This window comes from Leuresthes tenuis, unplaced genomic scaffold (assembly GCF_036924035.1).
Source record: "Leuresthes tenuis unplaced genomic scaffold, fLeuTen1.0.hap1 SCAF_1, whole genome shotgun sequence".
Lineage (NCBI taxonomy): Eukaryota > Metazoa > Chordata > Actinopteri > Atheriniformes > Atherinopsidae > Leuresthes > Leuresthes tenuis.
The window spans coordinates 8,560,801-8,581,634 of NW_027325355.1; the positions used below are offsets into that span (position 1 = coordinate 8,560,801).

The window sequence follows — 20,834 nt, forward strand, 5'->3', positions numbered from 1 at the left end:
AAGTGATGTCATCACTGATTATGACCTCACAGTTCTGCATGACATCACAATGGAAACATGTCATCAAAGGACATGACATCACTGTAGTTTATAAAAGCCTGAAAGACAAACCGCCTGAAAAACAACACTTACTTAAAAAGTCCTTTTTGAGTCAAACCAAAATATCCTCTCCTGCACTTCTGTGGGGTGACAGAGTAGATGAAGAGATTCTGGAGAATGAGTCCAAGGGTTTCTACATATTTCCCTTTGAAAGTGGCAAAGAGGAAAGTTCTGAGGAAGCCGCCAACAGGCCAGAAGATGCAGAATCATCCCCAGGCCTCTGCAGCTCAACAAAGCGAGAGGAAGTTTACAGACTCAGGAACCTCTCCCACTCCCTCTGTGGGCTGCACTCAGAGGGAATGGACTCCCTCCAAGGCCTCTGCTGCCACCAATTATGGCTCAGAGAAGTTTAAGGGGAATTTCTGCTTCCAGAGTAAAAGGAAAGTTTAAAGTAAAGGTTTAATTCCAGCAGCCTTAAAACTCTGTGGTGGACTGATCAAATCCATTGTGGAGGTGTGGATTTAGGGGAAAACCTCCTCGAACAGTCTGGTGTAATTGGGTCTAAAATACAAGTTGATGGTTCAGAATAGTTTATTTTTGTTGTCAGCTCAGAGAGCTCGACTGGACAGAAACAGTCTAAATACAAATCAGGTTTCTACACATACTTCTAAAGCTGTCACTGAGCACTGATGCTGAAGATGATCGTCCTGTTGGGACCAGTTGTAGGTTAGACTAAATACAGAGCAGCTTGAACAGATACATATCATCCCTTTCTTCAGTAAAGCAGAAAGTTTGTGCTTTTAGAACAGGAAAAGTTCTCAACTTTTTGGAATATGCAGATTATCTAAAGTACTGTGATCAAAAGTCTTAAAACACACCTCATTCCTTTATGTTTTGCCAGGATTGTGTCATTTCTTTAAGTAGTCTTCAGGAATAGTTCTCCAGGCTTCTTGAAGGACATCCCAAAGCTCTTCTTTGGATGTCGGCTGCCTTTTGTTCCGTTCTCTGTCAGATGATCCCACACTGCTTCAATAATGTTGAGGTCCGGGCTCTGGGGAGGATTCATGCCTCCATAAGACCATTTGCCACTGATTTTCAGTCCACTTCTTGTATCATTTGGCATAGCTCAGCCTTTTCTCCCTGTTTCCCTTCCTTAAGAACGGCTTCTTGACAGCCACCCTTCCATGGAGACCATTTCTGATGAGGCTTGGGCCAACAGTAGATGGATCAGCTGAAGGTCCAGATGCATCTCTCAGGTCCTGTCAGGTCTTTACTGGATTATTTCCTCTTTCTTAAGGACATCACTTTCAGATACTGTTCATCTGCTGTAGATAGTTTTTTAGGCCTCACACTTCTTCTTCTGTCCTCCACTTGTCCAGTTTCCTCAAATGTTTTAAGGACACACTGCACACCATGCTGAGATATGCCAAGTTTTCAGCTCATAGCTCTTTGGGAATCACTTTGTTGCTGTAAAAATACAATTTTCTGTCTGTCAAACTGTGTTATCTTTGGTGTTTTTCATAGATGCAACTAAAGAAATGGGAACAAATGATGTGTCTTTGTGACAGGCTGCTAGCAACAAAGTGCCTAAAGATCCAATTTAAAATGGCTTCTTTGCTAAGTTGTCTGTTATGTGTCAACACAACACTGGTTCATCCCTTGAGTTAGGAGCCTTTTTTCTGCTTGAATGATTCATAGGTCAGAGTTAAGTGGCTTAACAAAGAAAAAACACATTCCTCTGAAAATGCTCAGGTACCAGGACTGGACGGAAAATGTCCAAAGAAAGACTCTGAGAGACCTTCAGAAAGCTGGAGAACTATTGATCAGGACCACTTTAAAGATGACAGGACAGTCAGAAAGAAATGAGGCTGGATCAGGAGTTTGTAATGAAACTAATTCCCGCTCTTTTGCCTTTTAATGCGATGCGATACAACCCTTATTAAACAAGTTTAATGACATGTAGCTAAATGCTGATTTTTGCTGTAAAATACTCCTGAATACTAAATACTCTGAGAAGTGTTGTGCAAGTTCAAACTTAAACTTGTTCAAGGCTGAGTTCAGTCTTCTTTCCCTCTTTTATAGCTGGCATCTGTTTTAGGACGCCACTTTCTGTCAGTTTCTGTTGTGCTGGCTGATGTGGGAGTGTTGCTGTGTGCTTCCAAACATATCTATAACTACACATGTCTGGAACTATCCAAATGCATTTGTATATATGGTGTTTCTGCCCGTGTCTGGTGCAGAAATCATTGCACAGTCTGTGGCTTTCACCTGAGTGAGCATTAGTCTTATGGGGAAAAATAAGAAAAATAAGGTCACAAAACTATGAACCAAAACAGATAATCAGACACAATAAACTGATAACGAGTAGGACCAAAACAAACACATAAAAACAGCCAGAGACAAAGTCATGAATCAGAACAGAGACAAAGCAGCCGTCTGGTATTGAGTCCAAGCAGGCTGAGGGGAAGAAGGCAGACTGGTCAGCCGGTGCCTGCAAATGCACAATCTGTCCCAGGTGCAACCGAACCACCATCTCTGCACCACTTTAAGAAGAGATTATTTTCATCTGGAGGATGCTGAATGTAAAGTGAATTAACTTTATGATAAATGACATCAGTTAATAATGTGGCTCAAGCAGTGCTTGGATGATAAGAATGGTTTTATGAACTTCTGAGGAATAAGTTGTATTTAAATGAGCGATAACTGTCTGATCTAAACTAAACTGTCTGTTTTTTTTTAAAGTGAGGGAAATTTCTCTATTTGGTGCAGCTAACATGAACACATGACAGATCGGCAGTAAAACTCCTTTTACAACATTAAATAAGAGGCGTCTGTGAGGTGAATATGGAGCTCCTGGCTGCATCAGGCAGGTCTTTGTCTCCTCTGTGAGGTAGTTTAGAGTTTTTCTGTGTGAAAGCAGCTGAAACTCTAAATGATGAAGATGTTTGATGTGTCTCACCTGCAGGAATCCTGAGCAGCGTGAAGACGTTCAGCAGGACAAAGACGGTCAGAGTACGCTTCGTCATGGTTCACCTGGAGACAAACAGACAGATGTTAACATGTGGCATCAGAGCAGCAGCTAAATCAGCATGATGATCAGCTGTCATTTCACATCTTTATGGTCCCACCAGAGGACAACAAAGCGTGAACCGTCTGTACTTAAACTGTAATCTGATCTTAAAGACTCTTTGTAATTCTTAGTTCCACATTTGACCCTAATCAGTGTAAAATGAAAACATTTTAACATCCTTAAAATATATTTAAAGTGGCTAATTGTTAGTTCTGCCAAAGCTATGGTACCTGGTTCTGGTTGTGGGTTCTGGTCCTGGCTGTGGCTCTGTGGTTGGGTGCTTTCAGCTCTCAGTCTGGTGTGTTTGAAGGTTTCTGCCCAGTTTTCCCTCCTCATGCCTGATCTGAGCTCTCAGCTGCTGTTTTTCACAGCAGGACGACACTCGACTTCATGAGGCTGCTAAAACAGCAGCTTCATTGTTTTAGTGATGTTTCCAGTCCAGTTGGTCGCGGGACAGACATCAGACCGCTCAGAAAAACACAACCGCTGTGAGAGAAAGATTTTCACCTTTGCAGCATTTTGCTTTCAACCTCTTAAAAACTAATGTGTTGAATGTTTGCAGCAGGAAAACCAAGAATATTGTCAACTCTTAAATATCTAAATAACATCAGTGATTAAACATCAGTGTCTGGATCATCACACGTGCGCGACCTTCCAGCTGTTTTTCAGCTTCCAGGAAGTCTGGTCTGTGATGCATCCTGATGGAAAAGCATGACTCAGTTATTTCAGAATAAAACTCTCTGCAGAAACAAGTTTTGTTTTAACGGAGAGGTGGAAGATTTACACATTTAATGGGGTAAATAAGTCCAGTCAGATATCAATATATGATCCAAATCTTCAACAATCAAACAAACAACAATGTAGTAACATCTCTGTGAAACATCAGCATCAGATTCATTGAATCATTTACGCTTTAAGGAAGCACGGCTGCATTTAGGTTGAAGTTCAGCTTTATTATTGTGAATAATTAACAGAGAACAGATAATGAAAACAATATTTAGAGTAGATAACACCATATTAACACAAACACTCAGTTCTGTTGCTTTCTTTATATGATCCATGTTTTTTTTAAAGCTTTTGCAACACAAACTAAAACACATTTAAATAGAAAGACACATCTGCCTTTTTTTCGTAACAATTTGACCCAATTTTCTGAGGTCTTAGTGAGATGTATGAGACAGGCTTTGGTCAAACTCTCTGCTGGTGTCATCACGCCTATGACAAGTTAACCAGGAAGAAAGTTTCTGACAGAACTCGACTGTCTCTGACAGAACTGAGTAATTCTATCAGTTTAAACCAGAGTCCCTAAACATTGGAGCAGAATCAGTGAAGATCTGTCAGCAGGTTGGAAATTCATCTTGGCTGATTGCAGCTCAGTGATTCCTCTCTGATATCACAGTTTGTCACATGTGCAGCAAACTAACTGCAGCTGACAGCAACTGAATGGTCTCAGTTGAAGTGAGCTTCAGAGAAACACAACATACTGATATTCAGTGTGAAGCTTTGACTGGAAACACACAGAAAAACAACATCCTGGAAGAATGGCAGCTTCCATCTTTAAAGGACTGGAAGAGGAAGAAGTTTCCAAGGAGTCATTTAGAAGAGTTTCAAACAGAAAGTGACTGAATCCATGAATCTGAAAATGTGTTTCTGAGTGAAAGAGACAGACATGTACAGACTGAACTATCTGTTCAACAGTGATTCTCTGACAGGAGGAAACTCTTTATACTCAACACAGAGACAACCAGGAAACAGGTGACCAGACTGTAAATCCAGGATGCAGAGGTTCTTCAGTGAATGTGGTGTTGAAGGTGTGGAGGTGGATCAGTGTGTCAGAGGAGACTCTGTAGAAGGACAGAGTGCCAGCAGGACGGTCCACATACACTGCTGCTCTGTTAGAGACAGAAGAGGAGGAGGAGGAGGAGGAGGAGGAGGAGGAGGAGGAGGAGGAGGAGGAGGATATGGGTGTTCTTCTCTCATTGTGACAGACAGAGTAACCTCCATCAGAGCACCTCAGACTCCAGGACTGATCATTCTGTCCAAACACACAGTCACTGCCTCCTCTCCTTCTGATTCCTCTGTAACTCACTGATATTTCAACGTCTCCCCTCCACTCGACCTCCCAGTAACAGCGACCAGTCAGAACATTTCTACACAGCAGCTGAGGCCACCAGTAAAATCTATCTGGATGATCAGGATATGACTGATCCTCCTTCTCCACATGTGTCACCTTCCTGCTGTTGTCAGACAGTTTCAGTTTTCTGTTCACTGTGTTTGTGTCGATTGTGAGTTGACAGGAATCTGATGGAGAGAACAAACACAATCCAGCTGCAGTTATTGATCTATCATCTGTTCACTTTGATCAATGAGTGATGAGACAGTGTGAAGATGGTTGGATGTCATGAATCAGATGAAGAACACACTTACACTTCCTCAGACCTGGTGTCAACCATCGTTCTCCAGCAGGCTCCACCCTGAAAGGAGGAGGGGGGGTCAGAAAAACGAGGAAAGAAAAGAAAGAGAAGAACGATGGATGGAAGGAAATCTGTCTGAGCTCATTCTGATGTTTAAAAGCACCAAATGTTTTCTGCAGTCAGATTATGGAGATGAAGTTTCTGTCTCTGAAACTCTTCAAGTTTGTAAGAATTTTCACTTTGATTTTTCACTCATTTCTAAATCCAAATATGAGCTTTAAAAATTCCAATGAAATCACTTCAGTTTCTGACATCATGGTCTTTCCTGATGGTCACATTGTTTCTGCTGACTCCTCCTCTCAGTATGTTTCAGGGCAGCCAAACATCCAGATCCTTTCTCGGACCCATTGGTCCATCTGAATGCTGCACAGCCAACCAGGGGAAGACATTCATCTAGAAAAGTTAGACTAGAAACACTCCCCTCATTCCACCCTCCTCACTGAACATTAAAGGCTCAGAATAAGATCAGAGGAGAATCTATAGTCATTGGAAGTACATAATGTAGCCAAATTATATATCGCCGACACACAAGGCACCGACAATATATATTTATAGTGGACACACGTAGTGTGATGTGATAAGATATAAGGATTTATCCGAAAGTTCTCACTATCCGAATAAGCCTTATTTTACCTCATTTTAGGGCACCACCTTCAACCGAAGGAAAAGACAGAATCTTACGATTCTGGTATGTTAAATTAATAATCACTTATTAATTAATAACTAATAAATTCCAGTCTCATATAGTCGCTACTCGTGAATTCTCATTTTGTTGGACTTACACATACGTAAAGAACACATACACAAAAGCCGGTTGATTTTAAAGATGTATATATATGAACCATTTATTAAAATGACCAAAGTCATGAACCTTAAGACAACAGGAGAAATGCTTTGAATATGGATGATTATATAAGAAACACTTAGTGAACTGAAAAGAACTAAAGGGAGGGGATGGATGGATACCGGAATCATTCAAATAGTCTAGGTTTGTTACTATCTGAATTTAAAGGCTAACAACTTGGGTTAATTTATCATTCTAACGGCAAATTCTCTCGACACCCACCGCATACCGTCTGAAATGTAAGAACAGGGCAGATCTTACGGTTAGGTCAGCTCCGAAACCACAGGTCATCGCCAGAGGGTCCCACTGGGTCTCTCTAGGTTCCGCGTCTCGCGGCCTTTGTTGTGGTTGACTTTCAGGGACTAGACCGGTCGCTTTCCTGGCTTCCTTCTGATAGCTTGAAGACGAACGGGGTAGTGTGTCGGAATTCACCAAAGAATTATTAAACTGTCCAAGGGTCGAGTTGGTTTTGGTTGCTGACCAACTCTGATGAGGTGAACTTAAATTCACCAAAGATTGACAAAAAGGTTGACAAGCTGAACGCTGGCTCCTTTTGGTGATCAAAAATAGGTGAGGAGGCGTACAGCAGCAGAGTTTAAAACGTGCTATAGAGAGGAGACAGGATGACGGACGAACAAAAACGCAAAAATGTATCTTTCTACTACATTCTTCTCTTTCTGTCTTTGTTCGGACCTTCTTCTTCCATCTCATCTTCCTCTCCTGCCATTTTCAAAGACTCTCCGCCAGACTCTCATTCCATCAATTAGAGCTCACTGCTCTTCATCTTCTCTACTGATCTGGACCTTCAATATTCTCTTTCAATATTCCGTCCATGTTCTATTCAAGAACTTGTGCGATAACTGGGCAATAACTGACTTTTCCTTGCGGTTTCCGGAGTTTGATTCGCGGAGGCGGGGCATGACGTAGGCCTACGCTATACTTTCAGCCAATGGTATGCCTGAAACTGTTGTGACGTCTGCCTGGGCGTATTTTGTAAAGCGACCTGCAAGGAGAATTCGACTCCTGCATTCCTCCGTCTCATAAACATTTGTTCAGAGGATTCTAAAACACCATAACTTGTTAAGATATAAAGGGTAAAGATATAGCATAAACTTAGGATATAAAGACATCAAAAACAACATAACATAACATACATGATGGTTATGAGTCTCAAAATTCAGATATCTGTAATATGTGATATCTGGATATCTGTAAAATTATGAGGTATGAATAACGAACCAACCAATGTTATTTTCCTGTGTTAAATACCGAATACAATAAGAAACAGCTGAAGCATTGGTTAACAGTTGCATTATTTCATATAAAGGTGACATGTCATATGCAAGTTGTTGACTTGTTTTGGGATTCTATTCAGTAAAGGAAGTACACGGCTGACGGCTTTGCTTTGCGGTAAGACGTATTGCATCACTTCCTGTTGCTTAGTGTGTGCACTGTGACAGTTTTCGCTCGTCTTGAACTACTAATAATCACCTTATTTCTCCCTATAATTTACACATCTTGCATAGTTAACTCTATCGCATACTTGTTATATTCTAACGCTCACTTGTACAGATCTTTAGTCTTTATTTTTCACTTTTTAGCGGTGTGTATGGTTCTCTAGCTTAGCATGGCTACCAGTTCTCTTCCTCTATCTCCTGCTTTCACCTGCTCCGTGTGTCAGATGTTTAGTTACTCCTCTGCCTCCTTTAGTGGTAATGGTACATGTAACAAATGTAGTCTTTTTGTAGTTTTGGAGGCGAGGTTATCTGAATCGGAAGCTTGGCTCTGCAGCCACCCGATAGCGAGCCAGGCCCCTTTAGTCCTAGCTCTGTTAGTCGTCCCCGAGCAGATCCCGAGCAGCCGGGATTTAAGAGTGGCTGGGTGACTGTCAGGAAGAGGAGTCATCGTCCTAAAGTCACCATCAAATAGAATAGTTTCAAATAGAATCTGTTGGTTTCCTTAGCTAGGATATTATTTTTTGAATTGGCTCTATAAGAATTAATTGGATTATGATTACAATGAATTGAATTCCAATTGGTTTGAATTGGACTATATTACTTAAGTGCCTTGAGATGACAATTGTTGTAATCTGGCGCTATATAAATAAAATTGAATTGAATTGAATTGAATACTACGGACCACTCGGGGGCAATGTGGCTCCATAAGCTGATTAGTAATTTTCCAAAATAATAATATCTTCTGTATCGTTCCACGTACAATCATGAAAAAGGTATTAAAATGCAGCTTGTGATATCACTGAGAACATGAAAGAACTTGTACAAAGATACAAAGCACATTTAATACAGTTTCAAGATTCAGCTAAAAAGTGATTCTGGGTGAGATCCTTTTGAAAGGTCCATGCTGCGACTGTCTCTGGCTTGAGTCAGAGTCGGGGCAAACTGTCACCATTGTTTACTTTGACCCAGATAGGGTCGGAAGGGTCCTGTTCTGGTTTTCCCCAATACTCTCCTGAAAGGGTCCGTTGTTTGTTCAGCTTAGTTAGCACAAAGCTATTAATGCATTAACTAAATTTATGGCACAAGTCTGTGGAAAGAGGGGCTGAGAAAACTCCCCCAAAATGCTTTTGTGGGCAAAGGTTGTTGTAAATTTCTCTTCTTTGATGTATAAATCCCCCATCTGGTATTTCCACATTGACCATCCCCACAAAAGAATGTTGCAGTCATTTAAAATCTTAAGTTTGTATTAAATTCCACACTTGAGTTCGCTACAATTAGCTGCCAGGTGTTGTGGTTTTATTGATCAGAATCACTCATTTATTTCAGCGTGATCACTTTTCAGAAATCTGAAACAGACTGAAAAACCTCCAGCCTCTTCCTCTCCTCCCCCCAGTGTCCCTCTCTTTCTGTTTCTCTGGAATTCCTTGGATAGTGTTTATTGTATTATCCGCTACTTTTTTTCTTTTTCTTCATCCCAGCCAGAGATGGGATGAAGAACAACCAAACACAGCTCCAGTTCAACTTTGGTCTACTTGGTTCTCATCTGGAAGGACGGTCAGAACCACAGAAGGGCAGAACTCTTTGGACATGGTACTGTGTGATCTCTGAGAAAGCTCATCTGCTTCCACAGTCTGACTGCTACACACTACACTAACACAATGACATCAGCCACTGGGACACACAAACACAGTCAGATGTAGAGCTATCTGGCCTTAAGACGAGCATCAGCTGTGGAGGAACACCTGAGCACAGAGACTGAACAGCAACACAGAACCACGTTAACAGAGGACACACTCAGTGCACACACACTGGCCACTGAGACGGGCCTCTATCAGAGATCATGGCTCCCTGTGGAGCAGAGAGGATGTGGAGACACAGCTACACTTTCTAACACAATGTGACTCATTCTAACAGCTGCCTGAAAAGGATCTGAAGAAATGTCCCTTCATATAGCCACAGTTCTCCTTCTGCCCAGCATGGAGAAACTGCCCGTTCTGTTAGGAGAAATGAAGCAGAGCTGGACCAGTCTTCAGAGAGCTGTGTGGAGAACCAAGGACTGGATCTGGTTCTGATTCTGAGCTTTTATAAGGGCCACATCTGTCAGCAGGAACATTCAAACACTGTGAAAAGTCTTCCAGAGCCACGGCAGGATCAGTAACAGAGAATATATGATCAGAGTCATTTCAAACATCCTGAAGATTCAAATGCTTCCCATTTCCTGTGCTGATCATTAGAGACTGAGTGATTTTAGTGTCTCTGACACAGGTGATGGAGCAGTGATCACTAACATCACAAACTCCAGAGGCAGGGATCTGAGTGCTCTGTCAGTGACTCTGATATCAAGTCATGTGGAGCTCAGAGGATTGTTGAAGTTTGCTCTGGTGGCTTTATCTCTGAGCTGAAACACATCAAGTTCCACACACTGTTCTTTGACTGTGTTGGAGCTGTCAGAGAGCCAGTCCAGGTGAAGATCCCCCATGTGGGCGTATGGAGGGAGAGACACAGGTCTAATCCACATGTTCATATTTCCAGATGTACGGTGAACATGGTTTTATAAATCTTTGTGCTAAGCTATGCTAACATGTCCTGGGCCCATCTCTGTATCTGATCCAGGGTCAGAGGACCAACAGACACTTCTCACTGTTGTTCCTGCAGATGTTCTCCTTGGAGACCTCCTCCATAAATATCTGCTGTTTCTGTTCAACCAGTGTTTCTGCTGTGAGCAAAGGAAAAAGGCTCCTACATGTGTGATTGTTCATGTAACACTCAGCAGGAAGCAAAAACACAGGGCTGAGTGCAGGACAGAGAACATGTTTCCAGCTCTTCCTCCTCTATCAGACATTGTGTGTGGCTGCAGCAGGCCTCTCCATACCTGAGTTTGTGTGGATCCTTCAGTGCAGCTGTCAGCAGCTTCACTCCTGAGTCTCCTGGATGGTTGTAGCTCAGGTCCAGCTCTCTCAGATGGGAGGGGTTGGAGGTCACAGCTAAGGCCAGAGAAGCACAGCCTTCCTCTGTGATCAGACAGCCTGACAGGCTGCAGACACACAAAACAACACAGAAACTCTGAGAGAACTGAAGCTGAATGTCATCAAATGTTTAGATTATTGTGAATATTTCAACATTTCACTCTTCACTGTACTCTCACTGTTTCTCTTCACTCTGCACACCACAGACTTCCAGTACACCCCAGAGTCCTGTCATCTCCACAGATATTCTGCTGACTCTGCAGCTGTATCAGTCAGCACAGTTACGTGCACATTTGAGTGGAGCTTTGCTCGCAGACTGACTGGACCATTTAACAGGAACACCATCCTTGTAACTGTTCACATGCAGAGGAGCAGAATCCAGTTACTGACTGAAGTCTTTCTGACGCTGCTACTCTGTGGGCTGAGTGAGAAACATCTCATAGTTGAATATTTTCCCAACAGAGCACTTTGCTCTCAGTCAGCAGGTTTACTTGTGGTTCCCAGAGTTTCTAAAAGTAGAATGGGAGGCAGAGCCTTCAGGTATCAGGCCCCTCTCTGTGGAACCAGCTGCCAGTTTGGCTTCAGGAAGCAGACACCCTCTCTACCTTTAAGATTAGGCTTAAAACTTTCCTTTGTGATAAAGTTTATAGTTAGGGATGGCTCAGGTGACCCTGAAACATCCCATAGTTCTGCTGCTATAGGCCCAGACTGCTGGGGGACCTCCCATGATGCACCTCTCCTCCTTCTGCTCTCTTTACTCTCCATGTATATATGACATCATTGCTGTCATTAACTTGTGTTTCTCTTTCTCAGCAGATATCTCTGGCCTGGTGTTATGGTGCTTGTTGTCCCCTCTTTCCTGCCCTCTCAACCCCCAGCTGGTCGAGGCAAATGGCCGCCCTTCCATGTTCTGGTTCTGATGGAGGTTTCTTCCTGTTAAAAGGGAGTTTTTTCTCTCCACAGTCGCCTCATGCACGCTCAGGGCGGGAGATTGGATCAAAGAGACGTTTCAGTGCAATAACCATACAAATATAATCACTTTGCTCCAGTGAAGTGTGTCCACATTTAAAGGAGGTTTGATGCTCACATTTAGGGGAAAAAACAGCTCATATTTCTGTAAAGTAGTTTACTTTGGGTATGTGATGGATCTCTGTTTTAGGACAAATCTACAGAAATGGAAAGGAGTTAAAGTAAAAGAGCACTTTGGTATTTATTTAAACTGTGTGTGTTATATTTCATTATCAGAGTTATTTAAGCCAGATAATCAAAAGGAAGAACAAATCAACCTCTTTCACTGATCAAGGTACCTGGAAGCTGTTTTTCATCCATTTAAGCCAGAATTATATCAGCTCTCAGCTGAAAAGTTCATGAATCCTTACCTGAGTATTTCCAGTCTGCAGTTTTGACTCTTCAGTCCAACAGAAAGCTGCTTCACGCCTGAATCCTGCAGGTTGTTGTTACTCAGGCCCAGTTCTGTCAGAGTGGAGGACTGGGACCTGAGAGCTGAGGACAGAGCTTCACAGCTTCTCTCTGAGAGGTTACAGCAATTCAGTCTGAGAAGGAAATGAGATGGAAGGAAATAACTTGATCCATTAATCAATCAAACTACATTCATATTTGATTAGTGGAAGAATTCTGTTTCACTGTTTGTTTCAGTTTATTTGTTAATTACATTAAAGTGATGGAAAATGTCTACAAGTGCTGTCTTAGCTCAGTAGATGGAGAAAATAAAAGATGTATTTTCTGCTGTTATTTGGCTCATCCTGTTTTGTTAGTGATGATCTCAGCTCAGCAAAGAACACCATGGGAGCAAAGCATCTTCTCACACTAACAGTCAGCTGTTTTGCCGGCACCACTGTGTTATCTTCATCAGCTCATATGAACAAATGTGGCTGTTAAGGCCCTCGGCCTCTGGAGAACTCACTCAACCTCCCTCCTTCATGCAAAGTCGAGTGTCATCATCCAGCAAGGATTGGCTCTTTTGAGCCTTCTGCCCTAAATTCCTCAGGTTTATCTTGTCTTTTTCATCCCCTTGTTCACTCAATAAAGCTTTAAACTCCAGCTTAGCATGTGGAAATACTTCATGTAACTTCCCTCTAACCCTAGCTGAGAAGGGCTCTGTAGCTGCAGCCTTTGTCTGTCACTCTGCAGGCTGCCATGCTTTCTGTAGGACTGACACACATTTCTTCCAAGAAATCAATACATAAAGGACAACTTGTTTTTCTCTTACATCGACTCACTTCGAAAAGTTCCCACAGAAAAGTACATTTAAAAGGTTTAAACAGCACTTTGGTTATTTATTTATCCATTTTTAGAGTTTCTCGTGTTCAAAACAGACAAAACAGACAGCAAAACTAAATCTACACTTCAGGACGTTCTGTGATAGAAATATTCTGATCCTTTATGCCCACATAATCATTTCTGCTTCTGTGTAACTGCTTATGTTGACGTATGCATGAGATTAATAGCTGCACTCAGAGATCACCACTGTCCACTCTAAGAACTGAGTGTCCCACAGCCTTGGCGGTATCAACACCACTATCTGCTCCCTGCAGGACAGAAGGAAATGTCTCATGCATAGACGCAAGCATCCGTCTTCTCTACCCTATAAAAGCCTCCTGAGAACTCTGTATCTTTGAACATTTGCATCACAGCTTCTGTAAGCAAATGTTCCCTTGCTGCAGGATAATTAAATGTCATCTGCTTTTGAATATCAGACAGTATTCCTGAGTATTCTTATTCGTTTTCCAGACATACTGAAAACATGCAGTCATCATGACTCTGAGGAGTCTGGGGAGGAAATATCAGAGAAAAACAGCAACATTTCTGTGGACTGTGTGGAGCTGTTTTTGGAGAGCTTCTAGATTTAGTCGATAAAATGCTGTAAAATATCCTTTTTTATGCCATTTTAATATTTGGACTCAGACTTGGGGAGCAGCAAGGACTTGGAGATCCTGATTGTAGTCATCTACAGGCATCTGTTTATAAAAATAACTTAAACATGATATTTTTCCATTGTGTTCAAACATGTCTTCTTCACTTCCAGTAACACTTAGAAGGATTCTGTCTGTTTGGGAAATATATTCAGCTTCAAATTCACTAAAAGATTATGTGGCTTTGTCGCCCGTTAAATGGCAGGAAACCAGAAGCTGCACATCTGTCTAATTCACAAGCGTTCAAAAAAGGGTCAGGTTCACCTCAAAGCAAATAACCGTACAGATATCATAACTTTGTTCCAGTGTGATTGTTCATGTAACACTCAGCAGGAAGCAAAACACAGGGCTGAGTGCAGGACAGAGAACATGTTTCCAGCTCTTCCTCCTCTATCAGACATTGTGTGTGGCTGCAGCAGGCCTGTCCATACCTGAGTTTGTGTGGATCCTTCAGTGCAGCCATCAGAAGCTTCACTCCTGAGTCTCCTGGATGGTTGTAGCTCAGGTCCAGCTCTCTCAGATGGGGGGGGTTGGAGGTCACAGCTTCAGCCAGAGAAGCACAGCCTTCCTCTGTGATCAGACAGCCTGACAGGCTGCAGACACACAAAACAACACAGAAACTCTGAGAGAACTGCTCTGAAACTGAAGCTGAACGTCATCAAATGTTTAGATTATTGTGAATATTTCAACATTTCACTCTTCACTGTACTCTCACTGTTTCTCTTCACTCTGCACACCACAGACTTCCAGTACACCCCAGAGTCCTGTCATCTCCACAGATATTCTGCTGACTCTGCAGCTGTATCAGTCAGCACAGTTACGTGCACAGACTGACTGGACCATTTAACTGGAACACCATCCTTGTAACTGTTCACATGCAGAGGAGCAGAATCCAGTTACTGACTGAAGTCTTTCTGACGCTGCTACTCTGTGGGCTGAGTGAGAAACATCTCATAGTTGAATATTTTCCCAACAGAGCACTTTGCTCTCAGTCAGCAGGTTTACTTGTGGTTCCCAGAGTTTCTAAAAGTAGAATGGGAGGCAGAGCCTTCAGGTATCAGGCCCCTCTCTGTGGAACCAGCTGCCAGTTTGGCTTCAGGAAGCAGACACCCTCTCTACCTTTAAGATTAGGCTTAAAACTTTCCTTTGTGATAAAGCTTATAGTTAGGGATGGCTCAGGTGACTGTGAAACATCTCATAGTTATGCTGCTATAGGCTTAGTCTGCTGGGGGACCTCCCATGATGCACCTCTCCTCCTTCTGCTCTCTTTACTCTCCATGTATATATGACATCATTGCTGTCATTAACTTGTGTTTCTCTTTCTCAGCAGATATCTCTGGCCTGGTGTTATGGTGCTTATTGTCCCCTCTTTCCTGACCTCTCAACCCCCAGCTGGTCGAGGCAGATGGCCGCCCTACCTGGTTCTGGTTCTGATGGAGGTTTCTTCCTGTTAAAAGGGAGTTTTTTCTTTTCACAGTCGCCTTGTGCACGCTCAGAACAGGGGATTGGATCAAAGTGAAGTTTCAGTGCAATAAACATACAGATATCATAACTTTGCTCCAGTGAAGTGTGTCCACATTTAAAGGAGGTTTGATGCTCACATTTAGGGGAAAAAACAGCTCATATTTCTGTAAAGTAGTTTACTTTGGGTATGTGATGGATCTGTGTTTTAGGACAAATCTACAGGAATGGAAAGGAGTTAAAATAAAAGAGCACTTTGGTATTTCTTTAAACTGTGTGTGTTATATTTCATTCGCTTCATTATCAGAGTTATTTAAGCCAGATAATAAAAAGGCAGAACAGATCAACCTCTTTCATTGATCAAGGTACCTGGAAACTGTTTTTTCATCCATTTAAGCCAGAATTATATCAGCTCTCAGCTGAAAAGTTCATGAATCCTTACCTGAGTGTTACGAGTCTGCAGTTTTGACTCTTCAGTCCAACAGAAAGCTGCTTAACTCCTGAATCCTGCAGGTTGTTGTTACTCAGGCCCAGTTCTGTCAGAGTGCAGGACTGGGAGCTGAGAACTGAGGACAGAGCTTCACAGCTTCTCTCTGAGAGGCTACAGCCACTCAGTCTGAGGAGGAAATGAGATGGAAGGAAATAACTTGATCCATTGATCAATCAAACTACATTCATATTTGATTAGTGGAAGAATTCTGTTTCACTGTTTGTTTCAGTTTATTTGTTAATTACATTAAAGTGATGGAAAATGTCTACAAGTGCTGTCTTAGCTCAGTAGATGGAGAAAATAAAAGATGTATCTTCTGCTGTTATTTGGCTCATCCTGTTTTGTTAGTGATGATCTCAGCTCAGCAAAGAACACCATGGGAGCAAAGCATCTTCTCACACTAACAGTCAGCTGTTTTGCCGGCACCACTGTGTTATCTTCATCAGCTCATATGAACAAATGTGGCTGTTAAGGCCCTCGGCCTCTGGAGAACTCACTCAACCTCCCTCCTTCATGCAAAGTCGAGTGTCATCATCCAGCAAGGATTGGCTCTTTTGAGCCTTCTGCCCTAAATTCCTCAGGTTTATCTTGTCTTTTTGGTCCCCTTGTTCACTCAATAAAGCTTTAAACTCCAGCTTAGCATGTGGAAATACTTCATGTAACTTCCCTCTAACCCTAGCTGAGAAGGGCTCTGTAGCTGCAGCCTTTGTCTGTCACTCTGCAGGCTGCCATGCTTTCTGTAGGACTGACACACATTTCTTCCAAGAAATCAATACATAAAGGACAACTTGTTTTTCTCTTACATCGACTCACTTTGAAAAGTTCCCACAGAAAAGTACATTTAAAAGACTTAAACTGCACTTTGGTTATTTATTTATTCATTTGTTAGAGTTTCTCGTGTTCAAAACAGACAAAACAGACAGCAAAACTAAATCTACACTTCAGGACGTTCTGTGATAGAAATATTCTGATCCTTTATGCCCACATAATCATTTCTGCTTCTGTGTAACTGCTTATGTTGACGTATGCATGAGATTAATAGCTGCACTCAGAGATCACCACTGTCCGCTCTAAGAACTGAGTGTCCCACAGCCTTGGCGGTATCAACACCACTATCTGCTCCCTGCAGGACAGAAGGAAATGTCTCATGCATAGACGCAAGCATCCGTCTTCTCTACCCTATAAAAGCCTCCTGAGAACTCTGTATCTTTGAACATTTGCATCACAGCTCCTGTAAGCAAATGTTCCCTTGCTGCAGGATAATTAAATGTCATCTGCTTTTGAATATCAGACAGTATTCCTGAGTATTCTTATTCGTTTTCCAGACATACTGAAAACATGCAGTCATCATGACTCTGAGGAGTCTGGGGAGGAAATATCAGAGAAAAACAGCAACATTTCTGTGGACTGTGTGGAGCTGTTTTTGGAGAGCTTCTAGATTTAGTCTGACAAAAGGCTGTAAAATATCCTTTTTTATGCCATTTTAATATTTGGACTCAGACTTGGGGAGCAGCAAGGACTTGGAGATCCTGATTGTAGTCATCTACAGGCATCTGTTTATAAAAATAACTTAAACATGATATTTTTCCATTGTGTTCAAACATGTCTTCTTCACTTCCAGTAACATTTAGAAGGATTCTGTCTGTTTGGGAAATATATTCAGCTTCTGATTCACTAAAAGATTATGTGGCTTTGTCGCCCGTTAAATGGCAGGAAACCAGAAGCTGCACATCTGTCTAATTCATAAGCGTTTAAAAAAGGGTCAGGGTCATTAGCAAATAACCATACAGATATCATAACTTTGTTCCAGTGCAGTGTGTCCACATTTAAAGGAGGTTTGATGCTCACATTTAGAGTAAAAAACAGCTCTTATTTCTGTAAAGTAGTTTACTTTGGGTATGTGATGGATCTGTGTTTTAGGACAAATCTACAGGAATGGAAAGGATGGACATACTGCATCTCAGTGTGGTCTGCTAGCTGTACTGAAGTAGACAGGAATATGCTGCAGAAAGTGGTCAACACTGCAAAGAGGATCATCAGCCGCCCTCTCCCCTCCATGGACTCCATTTACAGGGTTTTATAAATCTTTGAGCTAAGCTAGGCTAACATGTCTTGGACCCATCTCTGTATCTGATCCAGGGTCAGAGGACCAACAGACACTTCTCACTGTTGTTCCTGCAGATGTTCTCCTTGGAGACCTCCTCCACAAATATCTGCTGTTTCTGTTCAACCAGTGTTTCTGCTGTGAGCAAAGGAAAAAGGCTCCTACATGTGCGATTGTTCATGTAACACTCAGCAGGAAGCAAAAACACAGGGCTGAGTGCAGGACAGAGAACATGTTTCCAGCTCTTCCTCCTCTATCAGACATTGTGTGTGGCTGAAGCAGGCCTCTCCATACCTGAGTTTGTGTGGATCCTTCAGTGCAGCCATCAGCAGCTTCACTCCTGAGTCTCCTGGATGGTTGTAGCTCAGGTCCAGCTCTCTCAGATGGGAGGGGTTGGAGGTCACAGCTAAGGCCAGAAAAGCACAGCCTTCCTCTGTGATCAGACAGCCTGACAGGCTGCAGACACACAAAACAACACAGAAACTCTGAGAGAACTACTCTGAAATTGAAGCTGAATGTCATCAAATGTTTAGATTATTGTGAATATTTCAACATTTCACTTTTCACTGTACTCTCACTGTTTCTCTTCACTCTGCACACCTCAGACTTCCAGTACACCCCAGAGTCCTGTCATCTCCACAGATATTCTGCTGACTCTGCAACTGTATCAGTCAGCACAGTTACGTGCACATTTGAGTGGAGCTTTGCTCGCAGACTGACTGGACCATTTAACTGGAACACCATCCTGGTAACTGTTCACATGCAGAGGAGCAGAATCCAGTTACTGACTGAAGTCTGTCTGATGCTGCAACTCTGTGGGCTGAGTGAGAAACATCTCATAGTTGGATATTTTCCCAACAGAGCACTTTCTCTCAGACTGCAGGTTTACTTGTGGTTCCCAGGGTTTCAAAAAGTAGAATGGGAGGCAGAGCCTTCAGTTATCAGGGCCCTCTCTGTGGTACCAGTTGCCAGCTTGGCTTCAGGAAGAAGACACCCTCTCTACCTTTAAGATTAGGCTTAAAACTTTCCTTTGTGATAAAGCTTATAGTTAGGGATGGCTCAGGTGACCCTGAAACATCCCATAGTTATGCTGCTATAGGCCCAGACTGCTGGGGGACCTCCCATGATGCACCTCTCCTCCCTCTGCTCTCTTTTCTCTCCATGTTCATATGACATTATTGTTGTCATTAACTTGTGTTTCTCTTTCTCAGCAGGTATCTCTGGCCTGGTGTTATGGTGCTTGTTGTCCCCCAGCTGGTCGAGGCAGATGGCTGCCCTTCCTGGTTTTGGTTCTGATGGAGGTTTCTTCCTGTTAAAAGGAAGTTTTTCTCTACACAGTCGCCTCATGCACGCTCAGGACGGGAGATTGGATCAAAGAGACGTTTCAGTGCAATAAACATACAGATATCATAACTTTGTTCCAGTGCAGTGTGTCCACATTTAAAAAAAACAGCTCATGTTTCTGTAAATTAATTTACTTTGGGTATGTAATGGATCTGTGTTTTAGGACAAATCTACAGAAATGGAAAGGAGTTAAAGTAAAAGAGCACTTTGGTATTTCTTTAAACTGTGTGTTATATTTCATTCTCTTCATTATCAGAGTTATTTAAGCCAGATAATAAAAAGGCAGAACAGATCAACCTCTTTCATTGATCAAGGTACCTGGAAGCTGTTTTTTCATCCATTTAAGCCAGAATTATATCAGCTCTCAGCTGAAAAGTTCATGAATCCTTACCTGAGTGTTTCCAGTCTGCAGTTTTGACTCTTCAGTCCAACAGAAAGCTGCTTCACGCCTGAATCCTGCAGGTTGTTGTTACTCAGGCCCAGTTCTGTCAGAGTGGAGGACTGGGAGCTGAGAGCTGAAGACAGAGCTTCACAGCTTCTCTCTGAGAGGTTACAGCCACTCAGTCTGAGGAGAAAATGAGATTGAAGGAAATAACTTGATCCGTTGATCAATCAAACTACATTCATATTTGATTAGTGGAAGAATTCTGTTTCACTGTTTGTTTCTTTTTATTTGTTAATGACATTAAAGTGATAGAAAATGTCTACATGTGCTGTCTTAGCTCAGTAGATGGAGAAAATAAAAGATGTATCTTCTGCTGTTATTGGCTCATCCTGTTTTGTTAGTGATGATCTCAGCTCAGCAAAGAATCTTCTCACACTAACAGTCAGCTGTTTTGCCGGCACCATTGTGTTATCTTCATCAGCTCATATGAACAAATGTGGCTGTTAAGGCCCTCGGCCTCTGGAGAAGTCACTCAACCTCCCTCCTTCATGCAAAGTCGAGTGTCATCATCCAGCAAGGATTGTCTGTTCTGACCCTTCTGCTCAGCTTTTTCAAGACCTCATTGGACTGGCGTCCAGACTCTGCTCTCATAATCACAGCTGATGGCACACCATCTATCCATTTTCTATACCCGTTTAATCCAATTTAGAGTTGTGGGGGGACCGGATTCTATCCAAGCTGTGATTGGGCAAGAGGCAGGGTACACCTGGACAGGTTGCCAGTCCATCACAGAGACAAACAACCGTGCACACTCTCAGTCACTTCTGAGAACAATTTAGAGGCACCAATTAACCTGACAGGTATGTCTTTGGACGTTGGGAGGAAGCTGGAGAACCCAGAGAGAACACATGCAAACACGGAGAGGACATGCAATAGGCCCCAGCTGAACCTGGAACCTTGGTACTGTGAGGCAACAGTGCTAATCACCACACCACTGTCCAGCCTTCTATAAAAAGATCCTGAAGAGACTCTTTCAGGGGGCAGCTGCAGCTTGGTGTGCAGTTTGCTCCCTCTGCTTGTGTTGAATTTTTGATGGTGCAACTATCTTTTTTTTATATCCTGGTTGATCTTCTTGTGTGATCCTGTGCTTTTGATAAAGAATCTTGAACTGCTTCTGAGACTGAGCTCGACTTTAATTAGTTTTGCAGCTTGTTCAGTTCCTTTGTTATGCATCGTTGAGGTTTAGAGGTGCTTCTCTTTGGGTATT

The 20,834-nt window shown here is 42.4% G+C and overlaps 1 protein-coding gene across 1 annotated transcript in view; it reads right to left on the reverse strand.

Moving 5' to 3' along the window:
* Positions 1-4,157: 4,157 nt before the first annotated feature.
* Positions 4,158-20,834, reverse strand: part of LOC140291438 (uncharacterized) — an 873,052-nt gene continuing 856,375 nt past the window's right edge. The window contains exons 10-17 of the mRNA XM_072379413.1: positions 19,574-19,747; positions 18,133-18,294; positions 15,687-15,860; positions 14,215-14,376; positions 12,230-12,403; positions 10,757-10,918; positions 5,537-5,583; positions 4,158-5,410 (exon numbers count right to left, since the gene is read on the reverse strand). Of these exons, the coding sequence (XP_072235514.1) occupies positions 4,839-5,410; positions 5,537-5,583; positions 10,757-10,918; positions 12,230-12,403; positions 14,215-14,376; positions 15,687-15,860; positions 18,133-18,294; positions 19,574-19,747 (1,627 nt within the window). The 3' untranslated portion in view covers positions 4,158-4,838. The remainder of the gene's footprint in view (positions 5,411-5,536; positions 5,584-10,756; positions 10,919-12,229; positions 12,404-14,214; positions 14,377-15,686; positions 15,861-18,132; positions 18,295-19,573; positions 19,748-20,834) is intronic.